Raw genomic sequence first — 12,970 nt, forward strand, 5'->3', positions numbered from 1 at the left:
CATTCTGGAGGGTACTGAAACTATCAAGAATAGAAGTGCTGAAATCACTTTATGTGAGAGGGATTATGTGCAAAAAACTTCATAAACCTGTTTTTTATCGACCAAATAACTATTTTAACTCAAGATAATAAAGCCGTATCATGTCCCCTTTAATATTTTTACCTGTTTTTCAGGTTTAGTCCACACGGTGGCAGTGCAGTCCCATTAACAGCTGGAAAAGTTACTGGAATTTAGCAGTGTGTTAATCTGTGAAGCATGAGTTTACCTTCTTCTCTCTCAAGTGATAAAACTGAATAATTTAATTTTGATGTACAGACACCACTCCCTAACTTGTCTTTATCACTGTAGTGACATAAAGTTTGCTCACTGAGTGCCTCACCATCTACCACTCTGAGCTGAGTCATGTAGCCACAAGAGAAACTTGCAACATCTGCGTGAATAAAAAGTGGCCTCTGAAGTTACATCACATGATACAGATTTAGATTATTTCAATCACACTGAGTTAATATCACATGAAACCTTAACTTCCTGGTAAATGTTGTAAAATAACAGAGAATACACACATTCTTACTCCACAAGAGGATCATTTATTACTTTTGTTTTAGTTCATCTCAGCTTGTGATGAGGAACTCTGTCAGGCCGGAGGAGAGAAGACCCAAACTCTTTTGGTCCACTCCCTTTTTTTAGCCAGCCTGATGATGCAGAACCAAGCAGAACAGGGATGGGATGAGTGAATTTGCTTGCTTGGAAAGGTGAGCAGCTAGAAGCGCTTAATAATTCAGTGTTAGTAACAGACGGTGTATCGGTGGATGAACATGGGCGGCTATGACTGATGGATAGTCCCTGCCAAAACATAAACAAAAAAAATGGCCCCCATTATTCATATTGTAATAGGATCCGTGGAAACTCTGGAGTCTGTTGACTCGCTTGTCTCACCTGCAATAATCTGATATCAACAACTGGGAGTTTTTTGACCCGTCCGCCGTTGGTGTTTGACTCCAGAAACATTGATGATTTCAGGAATTGTTTTTGACGTTTGGCTGCTCTCGTTATCCATTATGTAAGTGTGTGTAACTGATGATGCTAATGTAACTTAAGGTTTATTAAACACACACCTGATGAAGAAGTCAAATAGGGGACAGAGAGGCTACACACCAGAGGAACCCTGGCTCACCTGTCAGGTGGAGGACCCAGGTAAGTGTTTCTAATCACACGTGCCCTTGGGATCTTGAAACATTTAGACTTCAAGGGCAATAAATGCTTCGGATCGTTTTACGAGGGAAGAAGGAAACACGGAGCGCCGTGCGTGATAACTATAGCCGATCAGCAATGTTCTGTGAGGCAAGAACAAAGGTGGAAATTGAATTTTTAAAATACATTTTTGTCATCCCAGATATATTTTAGGCCTGAGTGAATAACTCCAAGATAACCTTTCACCCTCTCTTCTGTTTTTATTGCTGTAATTGACCTATGCTCTTCCACTCGTCGGAAGACGGAGGAAAAGAACAAAACGCAATTACACACCCTATGAAATGCCTGCACGCACGCACGCACGCACGCACGCACACACACACACACACACAAACACACACACACACACTCTGAGCCATATCTCATTACCATCCTCCTGATAGTGCACTGCCTGTGGGTGTTGCAAGAGGAGGAGGGAATGAGAGCAAGACAGTGAGCTTTACAGAGAGGGAGTGAGAGGGAGGACGAGGACAGGCAGGGAACCAGAACCGGCATTAAAGAGACAGAGAGCTCCAAAAACTCAAGAAGATAACAGGAGATAAGCGTGGGAGCCTCAGCCTCCTCCGAAAAGCAGGAGCAGGGTTATAAACAGACAGAGGAGGGGAGTTTGTCTGCAGTGCTACGACCTGTGGATCTGCCTATCTGTGTGTGTGTGTGTGTGTGTGTGTGTGGTACAGATCAGTGTGCTTCCACGGTTCTCCTGAGGCCGTGGCAGCCATGGCGTCAGAGCCTAGCACCCAGTCCAGGGTGATGTTCCAGGCAGCGGACAAAGCAGAGGAGCCGCCACACCGCAAGCTGGGAAAGCTGACCGTGAAATACAACCGCAAGGACCTGCAGAGGAGGCTGGACATCGAGGAATGGATCGACGGGCAGCTGCATCTGCTGTTCGACTGTGAGGTGAGACAGGGCTGACACACACACACAGTGCCTGAGTAGGAGGTGAGTGAGGGGAAAGGGAGTGTAAGGGAGGACCGGAACTGCTCGTGGGTGTCTGTGTTGGGTTATCCATGATGTATGTGAGATTAGAGGAGGAAGTGGGAGGCGGTTTCTGGTACCCTCATGTGTCATCAGGCCGACTGCAGCGTGTCTTTTAACACGGTGAGAAAGACTACTTTGCTGATTGATTGAGGCCATTAATGCACATTTATGAGGATGCTGCAATCTCAATAAAACACCTATTAAAGGTATAGTTCAAAACATGTCCTAAATTAAAGATTATAGTGAAATTAACTTACCTTTAAACTCATTAATCATCATTAATTCCAATTAATTCACAGGATTATCAATGTCAACTTTAACTTTAAGGAAATTCATCTCATTTGAGGGTTTTCGTGCAAATTATCAAATTAAAAGTCAGATTATTTTAAATGTTACTCATGTGTGCGCTGGGGATAAAAAAAAGACGCACCAACAAAACACACTTCATAACTCAAATCCTGTGTTGCGGGATGCAATCCAATCATGTCAGAGGCTCCATATTGACTCACTTGGCATTTGCTGAGGGGAAACCATGGCAACAGATGTCTCATGGTCCACATGAGGTGGTTTGGCATCCTGGAACAAGGGAGTCCTGAGCATCCCGATGATGATGGCAGTCAGATTACAAGATTCCCCCCCCCCCCCCCCCCAAGTTTCAACCTGGAAAAGGAAAACAAAGTGTTTATTTTCATTCTGCGGGCGGGTTCTTGGCTTTAGATGACTTGCAGAAATCTCCCTGCCTGGCTTGCCCTTACACTGCAAAAGGAGCTCTTTGCATATGGCAAATATGAACGCTAAAGAGTGGGAAAATTCAGCTAGAATACGTCATATTTACGTCAGTCATTTCAGCAAGAGAAGCTCAACATGACTAATAACGTTATATTTCTGTTCTTGCATCACTTGTTCAGCTTGTCTTGCAAGAGTGAAAATATCCTTGCATGAAAATTAGCTGCTTATCTGTTTGCATGAACCTCTTGTGTGGAACTGGTTGTGGCGTGTTCACGTGCACGGGGCGGTGTGATGAATTTTGCATGGGGCTCAGGGGAAGGTTACTCTGTTGGTTTTCAAAGTCTTCTGCATGGAAGCATTTACCATCGGCCCTCTGTGTCGCGGCCTGAATTATTTAGCTGCATCTCTAATTCATACAAGTACACCCCGAGTTTAGAGCGGACCCTTGCACATTTCACACCTTTTACAAAACGGTGAAATACACAAAAGTGTGAGGAAGAGTTTGTGCTTAATAAAGGAAATTAAAGACCCCATCTGAGCCTGTGTGCTTTAAAGTATCCTGAGTTATCCACCTTTTCATTTTAATTCAAATATGCAGGCGGTGGATAATAACAGCTCATCAAAAATGCCTTTTTATTCTATAAATTACCTCAAAGCATATTTTAATTTTAGATTTTGAGCTCTGCGTTTGAACCATTCGTCTCTCGGGGTGATGAATGGATATTTTGATAAGCCGACGGCTCGTCCTGCTGACAGGAAAAGGGAAGGGTCTGATAAGTTAAACGCACCAAAATCTTTTCACAACAGACATTTCCCCGGGAATCGGTTTCCTTTACAGAAGCACAAGATGAGTGGAGACTCGGCGTTTCATGTTAATGTTTTCATTTTTAACTTTCTCTGTTTAATTGTTTTACTTAAAAGGCTGCAGGAAGTTTCAAACACTTAATTTCACATTTTTCTGGTGAATTTAAGCTTTTTGGGGGATTAAAGTCAAACTTTTACAAAATTAAGAATCATTAACCTCGATTTATCATTCTGAGATTCTTTGGACTCAATAAAGATAAGAAAAAATGAATTGTTGTTTCACAGCAACTGCAGTTTCAGCTTATTTAAACCAGTAGTAGATGCTATTAGTAAATGATGCCTTTAGGCTTCATGACTGAATCTTAATTAATTAATTAGACCACATCAGTATTTCTGTCTGCAACTGCAATCCAACAAAACCCACTTTAACAGTCACAAAGTCTCTTTTAGGTTCATTTTCAGCTTCAGTCTTTTAACTTCTGAGATGTTTTGTATTTTTATTTTTTGCCTGGAGGCTTCATTGAAATACAACTCTCCTTGACAATAGCAGTAACTCTGACTGTGCACAGCATGAAATCCTGGAAGTTAGAGGAAGTTTCCTGATTAATAGTTTAAGCGGAGAAAGTTACTTTGATCTTCAGAGTTTGGAGACTTTGCTTTCAAAGGTAGACAAGGGAAAAACTGAAAGCAATGGCAATAAATGACATTACTTTTTAAAGTTTTATATTCCCAGTTTAAGGTTTATTTCATCACATTCATATTTGTTAGTAACAATATCTAACATTAAATATATACGGATCCCTAATAATAACAATTACTTTGTACAACTGAACCCAAAACAAAAATGTAACGGCAATTTTAGAATTTACTGAAAATAAAATAATAACAGGGCCAATGATAGTGCAGCTAAAACACTACAAAGTGCTGTTGGAGTCATTACTATATACAAAACATAATACATTATACGTTATATTATATTATATTATATTATATTATATTATATTATATTATATTATATTATATTACATTACATTACATTACATTACATTATATTATATTATATTATATTATATTATGTTTATGTTTATGTGCTTAGCAGACGCTTTTACCCAAAGCGACTTACAATTTTTTCTTTTTTTTTTTATTATATTATATTATATTACATGACATTACATTATATTACATTACATTACATTACATTATTTTATATTATATTATATTATATTATATTATATTATATTATAACACACACACACAGACCATATAATTCTATTATTATTACTTCTTTAATCACCCATTGAGGAGTTAATTTTGGTATGAAAGCTTTTTTATCTTGTTAAAAATTACTCTAACAGGCTTTATGATACAAACATAAAACACAGAGTAACAAACAGAAAAAAGGGCGATCTGCTGAAGATCCATCTAGCACTTTCATGTAAAGCACCGACCAAAAGCTCAGCCTTTGATTTACCCTGCAGTCTTCAGCAGAAACACAGAGGGTCCAGCCTGGCAGTGCATCAAATAGAGGGGGGCACAGGAGACTCCCAAGACTCCCCACTCAGCGTTTCCACATTGATTACCTCTCTCCTTGTGTAGAGAAAGCTGCGCAATCATCTTCAGCCAAGAAATCCCTCATCCGGAAAATATTCCAACAAAAAAGGAGGCCACACTTGTCAAATAGGAGTGTGCTGATGCTGACTTCAGATATCTCGGCATTCAGGAGCCTCGTGGGAATGCTTTCATCACCCCCGTTTCATATACACACAGGAGTTTTATGCTCTCTTCATGATCAGAAGGTTGCAGGTTCGAGCCCCGCTCAGTTTGTCGCTGTCATTGTGTCCTTGGGCAAGACACTTAACCCCCCTTGCCTGCTGGTGGTGGCCAGAGGGACCGGTGGCGCCTGTGCTCGGCAGCCTCGCCTCTGTCAGTGCGCCCCAGGGCAGCTGTGGCTACATCGTAGCTCATCCTCACCAGCGTGTGAATGGGTGAATGACTGATTGTGTTGTGAAGCGCCTTGAAGAAGAAGAAGAGATCTTTTCTTTAGCGCCTCTCAAGATAAAAATCACGAGGCGCTTCGCAAAAACAAAAAAATGTTAAAATATGAAAAAGAATTTAGAAAATGATTAAAAATATATTTAAAATGAGCAAATAATAGACAATTGTGGTTAAAAATGTTAAGAAAGAGAGAGAGTGAATAGGAAAGAAGGAAATTAGTGGATCCTGAGGAAGGTGGAATAGGTGGGGAGAGCAGAATAAAGAGAGGGTGATGAAGGTCATACAAAAGCCAGCTTGAACAAGTGAGTTTTCAGCTGCTTTTCAAAGGAGACCTCTGACTCCACTGATCTCAGGTTCGAGGGAGAGTGTTCCAGAGTCTGGGGGCCACAGCAGTAAATGATCTTTAGCCTGGTGCTGCACAACCAGTAGACTTTGATCACTGGACCTCAGGGACCTGCTGGAGGTGTAGGGACTGAAAAGATCACCAATGTAAGATGGTGCTTGTCCATGTAAGGCCCTATAGACCAGAACCAGGATCTTGAAATGAACCCTGAAGTTGACTGGCAGCCAGTGAAGCTGGAGGAGAAGCGGGGTGATGTGGGTGTGTTTGGAGGACTTGGTCAGAAGCCGAGCACAGGCATTCTGAACCACCTGCAGACGGTTCAGGGAGGTTCTGCTCAGACACGTGAAAAGAGAGTTACAGTAGTCTAAGCGTGAGGAGATGAAGGTGTGGAGAACTGTCTCAAGTTCAGAGCGGGACAGAATGGACTCGGCTTTGCAATGTTCCTGAGATGGAAGAAGGAAGAGCGAACAAGAGAACTGACATGAGAATCCAGAGTGAGAGCTGGGTCAAAGGTCACGCCAAGATTCTTGACAGAAGGTTTGGTGTGAGAAGCAAGCTGACCAAGAGAACCAGCTTGTCTGGGGCACAGATGAGGATCTCAGTCTAATCTTCATTCAGCTGAAGAAAGCTCCCAGCCATCAAGGTTTTGATAGAGTCTAAGCAGGTGTGTAACAGCTGCAGCTTAGACATCTCATGGGGCTTAAAGGAGATGTACAGTTGGACGTCATCTGCATAAAGATGATGGAAGATTCCTTTGAAGGAACTCAGGATGTTTTGAAGAGGAAGCAGATAGAGGAGGAAGAGCAGAGGCCCCAGCACAGAACCTTGTGGGACACCATGGGTTCCTGATATCAAATACAGGCCATTTACCATGTAGACACACACGCACGCACGTGTGTGTGTGTGTTTCATGTTCATATACTGTTTCAAGGACTAACTCTGCAAGTGCATGCTTTAGCTTAAACCATTTGAGGTCAAACTGACACCAATGGAACAGCAATGTGTCCAAAAAGGGTCCAGCTCATTGGAAAAATACTAATATAGAATATAAAAATGTATTGCTTAATCAACTGACCTCGTTAGATCAGGAAAAGTCATGAAATATGGAGCCAAAAAAATTATTTAACTGTTGTTTTTTTCAATGATAAACATTGAATTGGGTCATATAGACCCCAATGATGATGGGGGGGGGGGGGGGGGGGGGGGGGGGGGGGTTAGCGTCAATTTAAAGCTACAATTGAACCTTGAAGGAATTATTTTAAATAAATATGCAGTATAAAGGAAACATGGGAATGAGAAAATATACAGAAAACAGAAGAATTCCCTTTAATTCCTTCTTTTCTTGCAGGAGGAGGAGATTCCAGAGTTAGAAATTGACATAGATGAGCTGCTGGAACTGTCTGACGAAGGGCAAAGGTCTCGGCTGGAGGTAATTTAATAATTCTTTGAATTGCACTGATTTCCATGTCAAAAAGGAGGTTTCAGTAGAGGTTTAGGTCTACATTTACACATTTTTATGTGAATTACTCAGTTTCTGTTCGGCTCTTTTAGGAGTTGCTGCAGGAATGTGGAAAGCCAAAAGAGGTGAGAGTCAGGAAAAAATTCCAATTGGAACAAAAACATTTTAAAAATTACTTAATAGCTAAAGTTTGGTTTTGAATATTTTTTTCCTCCTCTTTCTCACAGGAATTTATCAACGGGCTGCTCTACAGGATAAAAGGTCTACGAAAAATGTCAGGTCCCTTGAAGAAATAATTATAGGTCAAATACAAAAAAACAAGACAACACGGAGCCTCCGAACCTGCGTTAACCGTATGGATGTGTGGATGAACCATCAGTGGGATAGTTTTTGTTTTTCCTCTTCTTGGATCAGAATGGGCTGTTTTCTCTTTATTTTATGAACTCTTCAAAGGAAAAGTTAACTCCCATCATCATATCAATAACATGATAAAGGAAACGTCATACTATTACTCAGATGGACTCTTTTATTTTGTGTAAGAGTGTACATTTTCAGTTTCTTATTTATGTACATACGCATTTTGGTCAGGTAACGGTGGAATAAAATCAAACGTTTTCAAAAAAAAAAGACTGTTCATGAATCACGGGGAGGGTTACGATTCTGCCATTAATTCCAACATTTACAAATAAATCACGTTCAGTACATTAGGCCGCTCTAATATGACAGCTGCTCTTTGTCTGGACACGACTCAGAGGTATTCCCAGAATGCATCGCTCAGTTTTCTGGCATGAATTTTTCAGCAGAGTGATGGAAACAATGGAGGCGTTGACATGTCAGGTCTAGGAGTAAACACTGAAATTAGCCGCAGGATGTTCCATTAAGCGTGCACCCATTATCCTCCTCCATTTCCTGTCTGTGGGGGTGGGCTGGTGTATGACATGGCTTGAAAAAGGCAAAACACACCAATAGCCTCCATGCAAACTAATGGAGCAAGCCCCCGAAGGAGAGTGCAATTATGGCCTCCCCTCAGTTAGCCGGGCAATAATGCACTCTGGTCCTCTCGCTGTCGTACACTGGGGGTCTTTTTTAGGCAAGGACTCCATTACAGTCATTTGTATTTCTGGCGTTCGTCTCTGACTCATCCTACAAAGAGAACCTGCCGGACTGAGACGGTTTTATCACATAACGTATCGCTGATTTTTTTTTTTAAGGTGTCGTGTTAAAAATAAACCTCAAACAAGCGACAGAGCCAGATAGTTTGGATTCATTTATAATCAAACCTCATCAGGACAAGACAGTCGATGCTTATGTCAGAATAGCAGCCAAACATAGACTAGACGAATGACAACGCAAAGCAAACAAAGGCCTCAGTGATTCTTTTAGACTGACTCTTCAGTTTGGAGCTGACAAAAGTCTCAGATAGATCGAACATCCTCCCGGATGAGCTCACGATCTGTCTGGTTTCTGCTGAAAAAGTGTTAAAGCGAGCCGCGAGACAAAGAGTTCAAAGTACACTTCAATAGGGCTTTGTTGCGATTACAAAGTAGGACACAGCAGAACAACAAAAACCGTTTCCTTTCGCTTTTAAGGGTTTATCTTTATGCAGCTTTAAAGGTTTTGCTGAAACACCCCGTCTTCTACTACATTTACTTCTATTTTCCACAGAAATAAGTTGGATTTCTAATATCGCCTCTAATTTATTATTTCTTTAAAGCTAACATCTATATTTAGTAAGTAACTGTTTTAATACTAAGCAGTCAGCAGAAACCACAACCAGGACCTGATTCTCCCCTAATTAAGCTAGCATAGAGGTACGTTATGATGGGAGTTTGGAGATAATATGGGATAATAGGCAGCTTTTTAATTCTTAAGTTGCTATTTTCACAATGTCACTTAAGGTCAAAGATCAAGTCCTGAAGTGGGAAAGGGCCAGAGTGTAATTAAACGCTCCCATCACGTCTTCCTCTTCTTCTTCGGGGCAGCGTAGTTAGTGGTGCGATGCTCCATCCTATCATATTTATCATGGCCTTCCCTGGGGAGATAACAGAGCATGGATTGATAATTTATCACACTAAATACTTTACATTCATGCTGGCTAACAGTATGGCAGCAGCCTGTGCACATTTATCTGGGGGCACTGAAAGCATTCCAAATCATCTTCCTCAGACAGAATCGAGGTTTTCCCACGCAACTTTGAGCCATGGCCTAGAATCTTACTGTATTTATTACTGGATGCTACCTGAAGCAGGGGTTGCAGAACAGGTCTCCATCGCAGGTGTGACAGCGGAGGGTGGCGTCTTGGTTACAGATGCAGCACCAAGGAAGCTCCTCCTCATCGCTGTCTGACGGCAGATGTGCAGCTGCAGCAGGTGAAATCTTGCTCTTTGGTGCGGGAGCTACGGTCTTTAACATACATCGGATTAACAGTCATTTAAATGTTTTATGGTTTGAAACTGTTGTGAATTTGTCTGCTGCTCTGTACTAGTTTCTTAGAGGTCTTTTTCTTCTCCGTGTTCCTCGGGCCGCTCTGTTCTACGGGTATGTTGTACCCACTAGCTTCGTCGAGTGCAGCTTCTTCTGAGAGCTGGAGCCAACCAAGAACAGGAAGTTCAGAGCATGCCAGTTGTCATTACCAGTTATTAAACGGCCTAACAGCAGCCTCTTGTGGCAGCCATTAAAAGGTCTAAAACAGTAAACCACAACATGTGGGTGTAGTGATAAATGTGTCGTCTCCCTGACCTGTTTTAGCACTCTCCTCACAGCTTCTTCCTCAGTCTCCTCTTCACTGTCAGGTTGTTGGAAATCCTCTGCAGTGACTAAGTGTGCAACACCAAAATGTCAGCTAATGAAAATGTGAATATCAACAGTTCTGTCATAGCTGCAGCGATGATCTCGTGACTGAGAGAAGGTGGGTGTGGAAACAGCTCTGAGCACCTTTATTTGGATCCTGGCCCTTTAACTGGGCCAGCCTCTTGGCCATGTCGAGGATTTGATCCTGGGTATGTCGCTCGTTCCTCAGCTCATTCATGGCCTCCTCCAGTAGACGCTCTTTCTCTGCCTCCAGCTGTTTGACTGCTCCCTGGTTGTCCTCCATGTTCTCATCCAACGTAGCCCCCTCCCCCTTGTTCAGATCATTCATATCTATGCCTGCAAGACAGTGTTTGCTGTACTTAGACGGGGATTTCTGCCTTTTAAAGCTTGTTGAAACAGGTTTTTTGGTAACACATTAACCCTTGTGATCACTAACTGAGTTCAGGATTTGATTGTTGGTTGTCAATGGCAACTTCCTCCGTCAGCTGGGTTAACAAGTCACTGGCTTTTTCAGTCTGAGTCCGGGTATCAGGAGGTTGGTGCACCTGCACACACACACACACACACACACACACACACACACACACACACACACACACACACACACACACACACACACACACACACACACACACACACACACACACACACACACACACGAACATGTAAGTTAATTAAAAACCATTACATTGAATTATTCAACACTTTAAAATACGACCAGTGTTCGGCAAATTACTTTGAAAAAGTAATTACTATAGTTACTACAAAAAGTAACTGAGTCAGTAATGGAATGACAATGCAATAAAAGTTTCTAATTACCAGGAAAATAAGTATTTCGTTACTTTTTCTAAATAAATTATGCAAGAAAATTAGCAGCACATGTAAGATTGTTTCCATCCCTTTAGCTCCTGGTCACATGATGTCAGCTTCAACACACCTTGCTGCTGAATTATAGTAGCGTGCTACATTTTCTTGTCAGTATTGGAAACAACGTAATTAATTTGATCATACGTTACTAAAGAACTCTGTTAGCAACACATTTAATTCAATGCCATTTTTCCAACCACTGAATATGGCTGAGCTGCATAAGGAGTACAATTTTTTTTATATTTTCCCACCTTTAATTTAACAGGTAAAATGTTTGAGAGTAAATTTTCATTTACAAACAACAACAACAATTATAGAAAACTGGGGCAGCAGTAGCTCAACAGGATGAGCGGGTTGTCCAGTAATCGGAAGGTTGCAGGTTCGATCCCCGCTCTGGACTGAGAATTCTGCTGTTGTGTCCTTGGGCAGGACACTAAACCCACCTTGCCTGCTGGTGGTGGTCGGAGGGTGTGGTGTGGCTACATCAGTAAAGATGTGAATGTTTGTGTGAATGGATGAATCATACACTGTAGTGTAAAGCGCTTTGGAGTCCTTACTCAGAGTGGCCCTATATACAAGTGTGGGCCATTTATCATTATCATGATAGAAGAAATTAGAGGAAAACTCACAGGAGCAGGAGCTTGAGATGGTGGAGGATGACTTCGCAGAGCAGCCAGACGATTCTCCATCTCCTCTGTAGAAGGAACAGGTTGGATGGGGACTCTCAGAGCAGCAAGGCGTGACTCGATTTCCTTCTCTGAAGGAATGGACCCTGAAGAAATGATTAAAAAGCAATCTATTGCTTTGCATTAAAAGATCCTGTTTAGCATTTTTCAGATTTATTTTAAATGCTTGATGATTAAATTCATTACTAGGTTTAGTGTCCTCTTTCAGCTTTTGAAGTCTCTCAGCAATAGCTTGGTCTTCTTTACTCAGGCCTTTTGCTGGTAGATGGCCTACTTTGCTGTTTCTGCTTCCCCCGTGTACGGCAGGTTGAGTCGACTGTCCTTGCTGTTTTGCCTCCAGCGCAGCAACTCGTCTGTGGAAAAAACAGAACTTTAGATAGTATGAAACTTCTGTAACGGCCTCTTTGTCAAACGTGGTCAAACACTAACTTTTTGTAATTTTCTGGAGGAGACCATCTTCCAGCATTGTGTGAAGAAGTCTCCCCTCTAAAAATAAAAAGGATAAAATAGGTTTTAGATAATTAAAGGAAAATAATTAATTTGGGGTTTATTGTGTCGGGTGAGGTTTACCTTGTCAAATTACCATGGCACTGCTTGCAGACCTTCTGCTGGGTGTTACCACAGCGAGGCACCACAGCATTAAAAGTCAAACAGCTGGAGCAGAAGGCTCGTCCACAGCTCTTACAGCCCAGCTATCATAGAAGTCAGCACAATCCAGATATTAACCACGTGTCCACAAACACACGAACGCGTACATATTTATTGCTGATTTATTAGTAAATCCATACCTCTTTCTTGAAGAGACTAAACTTTGATGCACAACAATAACAGCGACTGTCCATGCTGTCACGTGTAGCGTCATGAAACCGTAAGATTACAATTTACGTAATTCCAACAGGTGAAGAAAAGCGCTAAAGCAATAATAATTTCTGAATTAGCTATCTGTTTTCAGCTTGTCAACGATGCATTATCAAAACAGGAACTAAACCGGAAATGATGTATGAAGTAGTTGGCATTTTTCCTGTTATGTATTTCCTCCAATCAGCT

General features: G+C 41.6%; 2 protein-coding genes across 3 annotated transcripts; one reads left to right on the top strand and one right to left on the bottom strand.

Moving 5' to 3' along the window:
• The first annotated feature begins 1,630 nt into the window (after positions 1-1,630).
• Positions 1,631-8,186, top strand: ppp1r14d (protein phosphatase 1 regulatory inhibitor subunit 14D). The gene is made up of 4 exons (XM_015970311.3): positions 1,631-2,148; positions 7,449-7,529; positions 7,652-7,684; positions 7,787-8,186. The coding sequence occupies exons 1-4, from the start codon at positions 1,969-1,971 to the stop codon at positions 7,853-7,855; spliced, it is 363 nt and encodes a 120-aa protein (XP_015825797.1). The 5' UTR covers positions 1,631-1,968; the 3' UTR covers positions 7,856-8,186.
• zfyve19 (zinc finger, FYVE domain containing 19) lies at positions 8,068-12,906 on the bottom strand. Of its 2 annotated transcripts, none has more exons than XM_015970308.3 (11): positions 12,712-12,906; positions 12,494-12,615; positions 12,353-12,409; positions 12,110-12,276; positions 11,867-12,009; positions 10,807-10,915; positions 10,494-10,706; positions 10,299-10,375; positions 10,042-10,143; positions 9,799-9,962; positions 8,068-9,591 (listed from the first exon to the last, which is right to left on the bottom strand). In XM_015970308.3, the coding sequence occupies exons 1-11, from the start codon at positions 12,763-12,765 to the stop codon at positions 9,513-9,515; spliced, it is 1,287 nt and encodes a 428-aa protein (XP_015825794.3). In that variant the 5' UTR covers positions 12,766-12,906; the 3' UTR covers positions 8,068-9,512. The 2 variants fall into 2 exon arrangements, with proteins under 2 accessions (XP_015825794.3, XP_070402783.1); XM_070546682.1 differs by having other exon boundaries at positions 11,867-12,033.
• Between the last annotated feature and the right edge of the window lie 64 nt (positions 12,907-12,970).

Source organism: Nothobranchius furzeri, chromosome 18, assembly GCF_043380555.1.
Source record: "Nothobranchius furzeri strain GRZ-AD chromosome 18, NfurGRZ-RIMD1, whole genome shotgun sequence".
Lineage (NCBI taxonomy): Eukaryota > Metazoa > Chordata > Actinopteri > Cyprinodontiformes > Nothobranchiidae > Nothobranchius > Nothobranchius furzeri.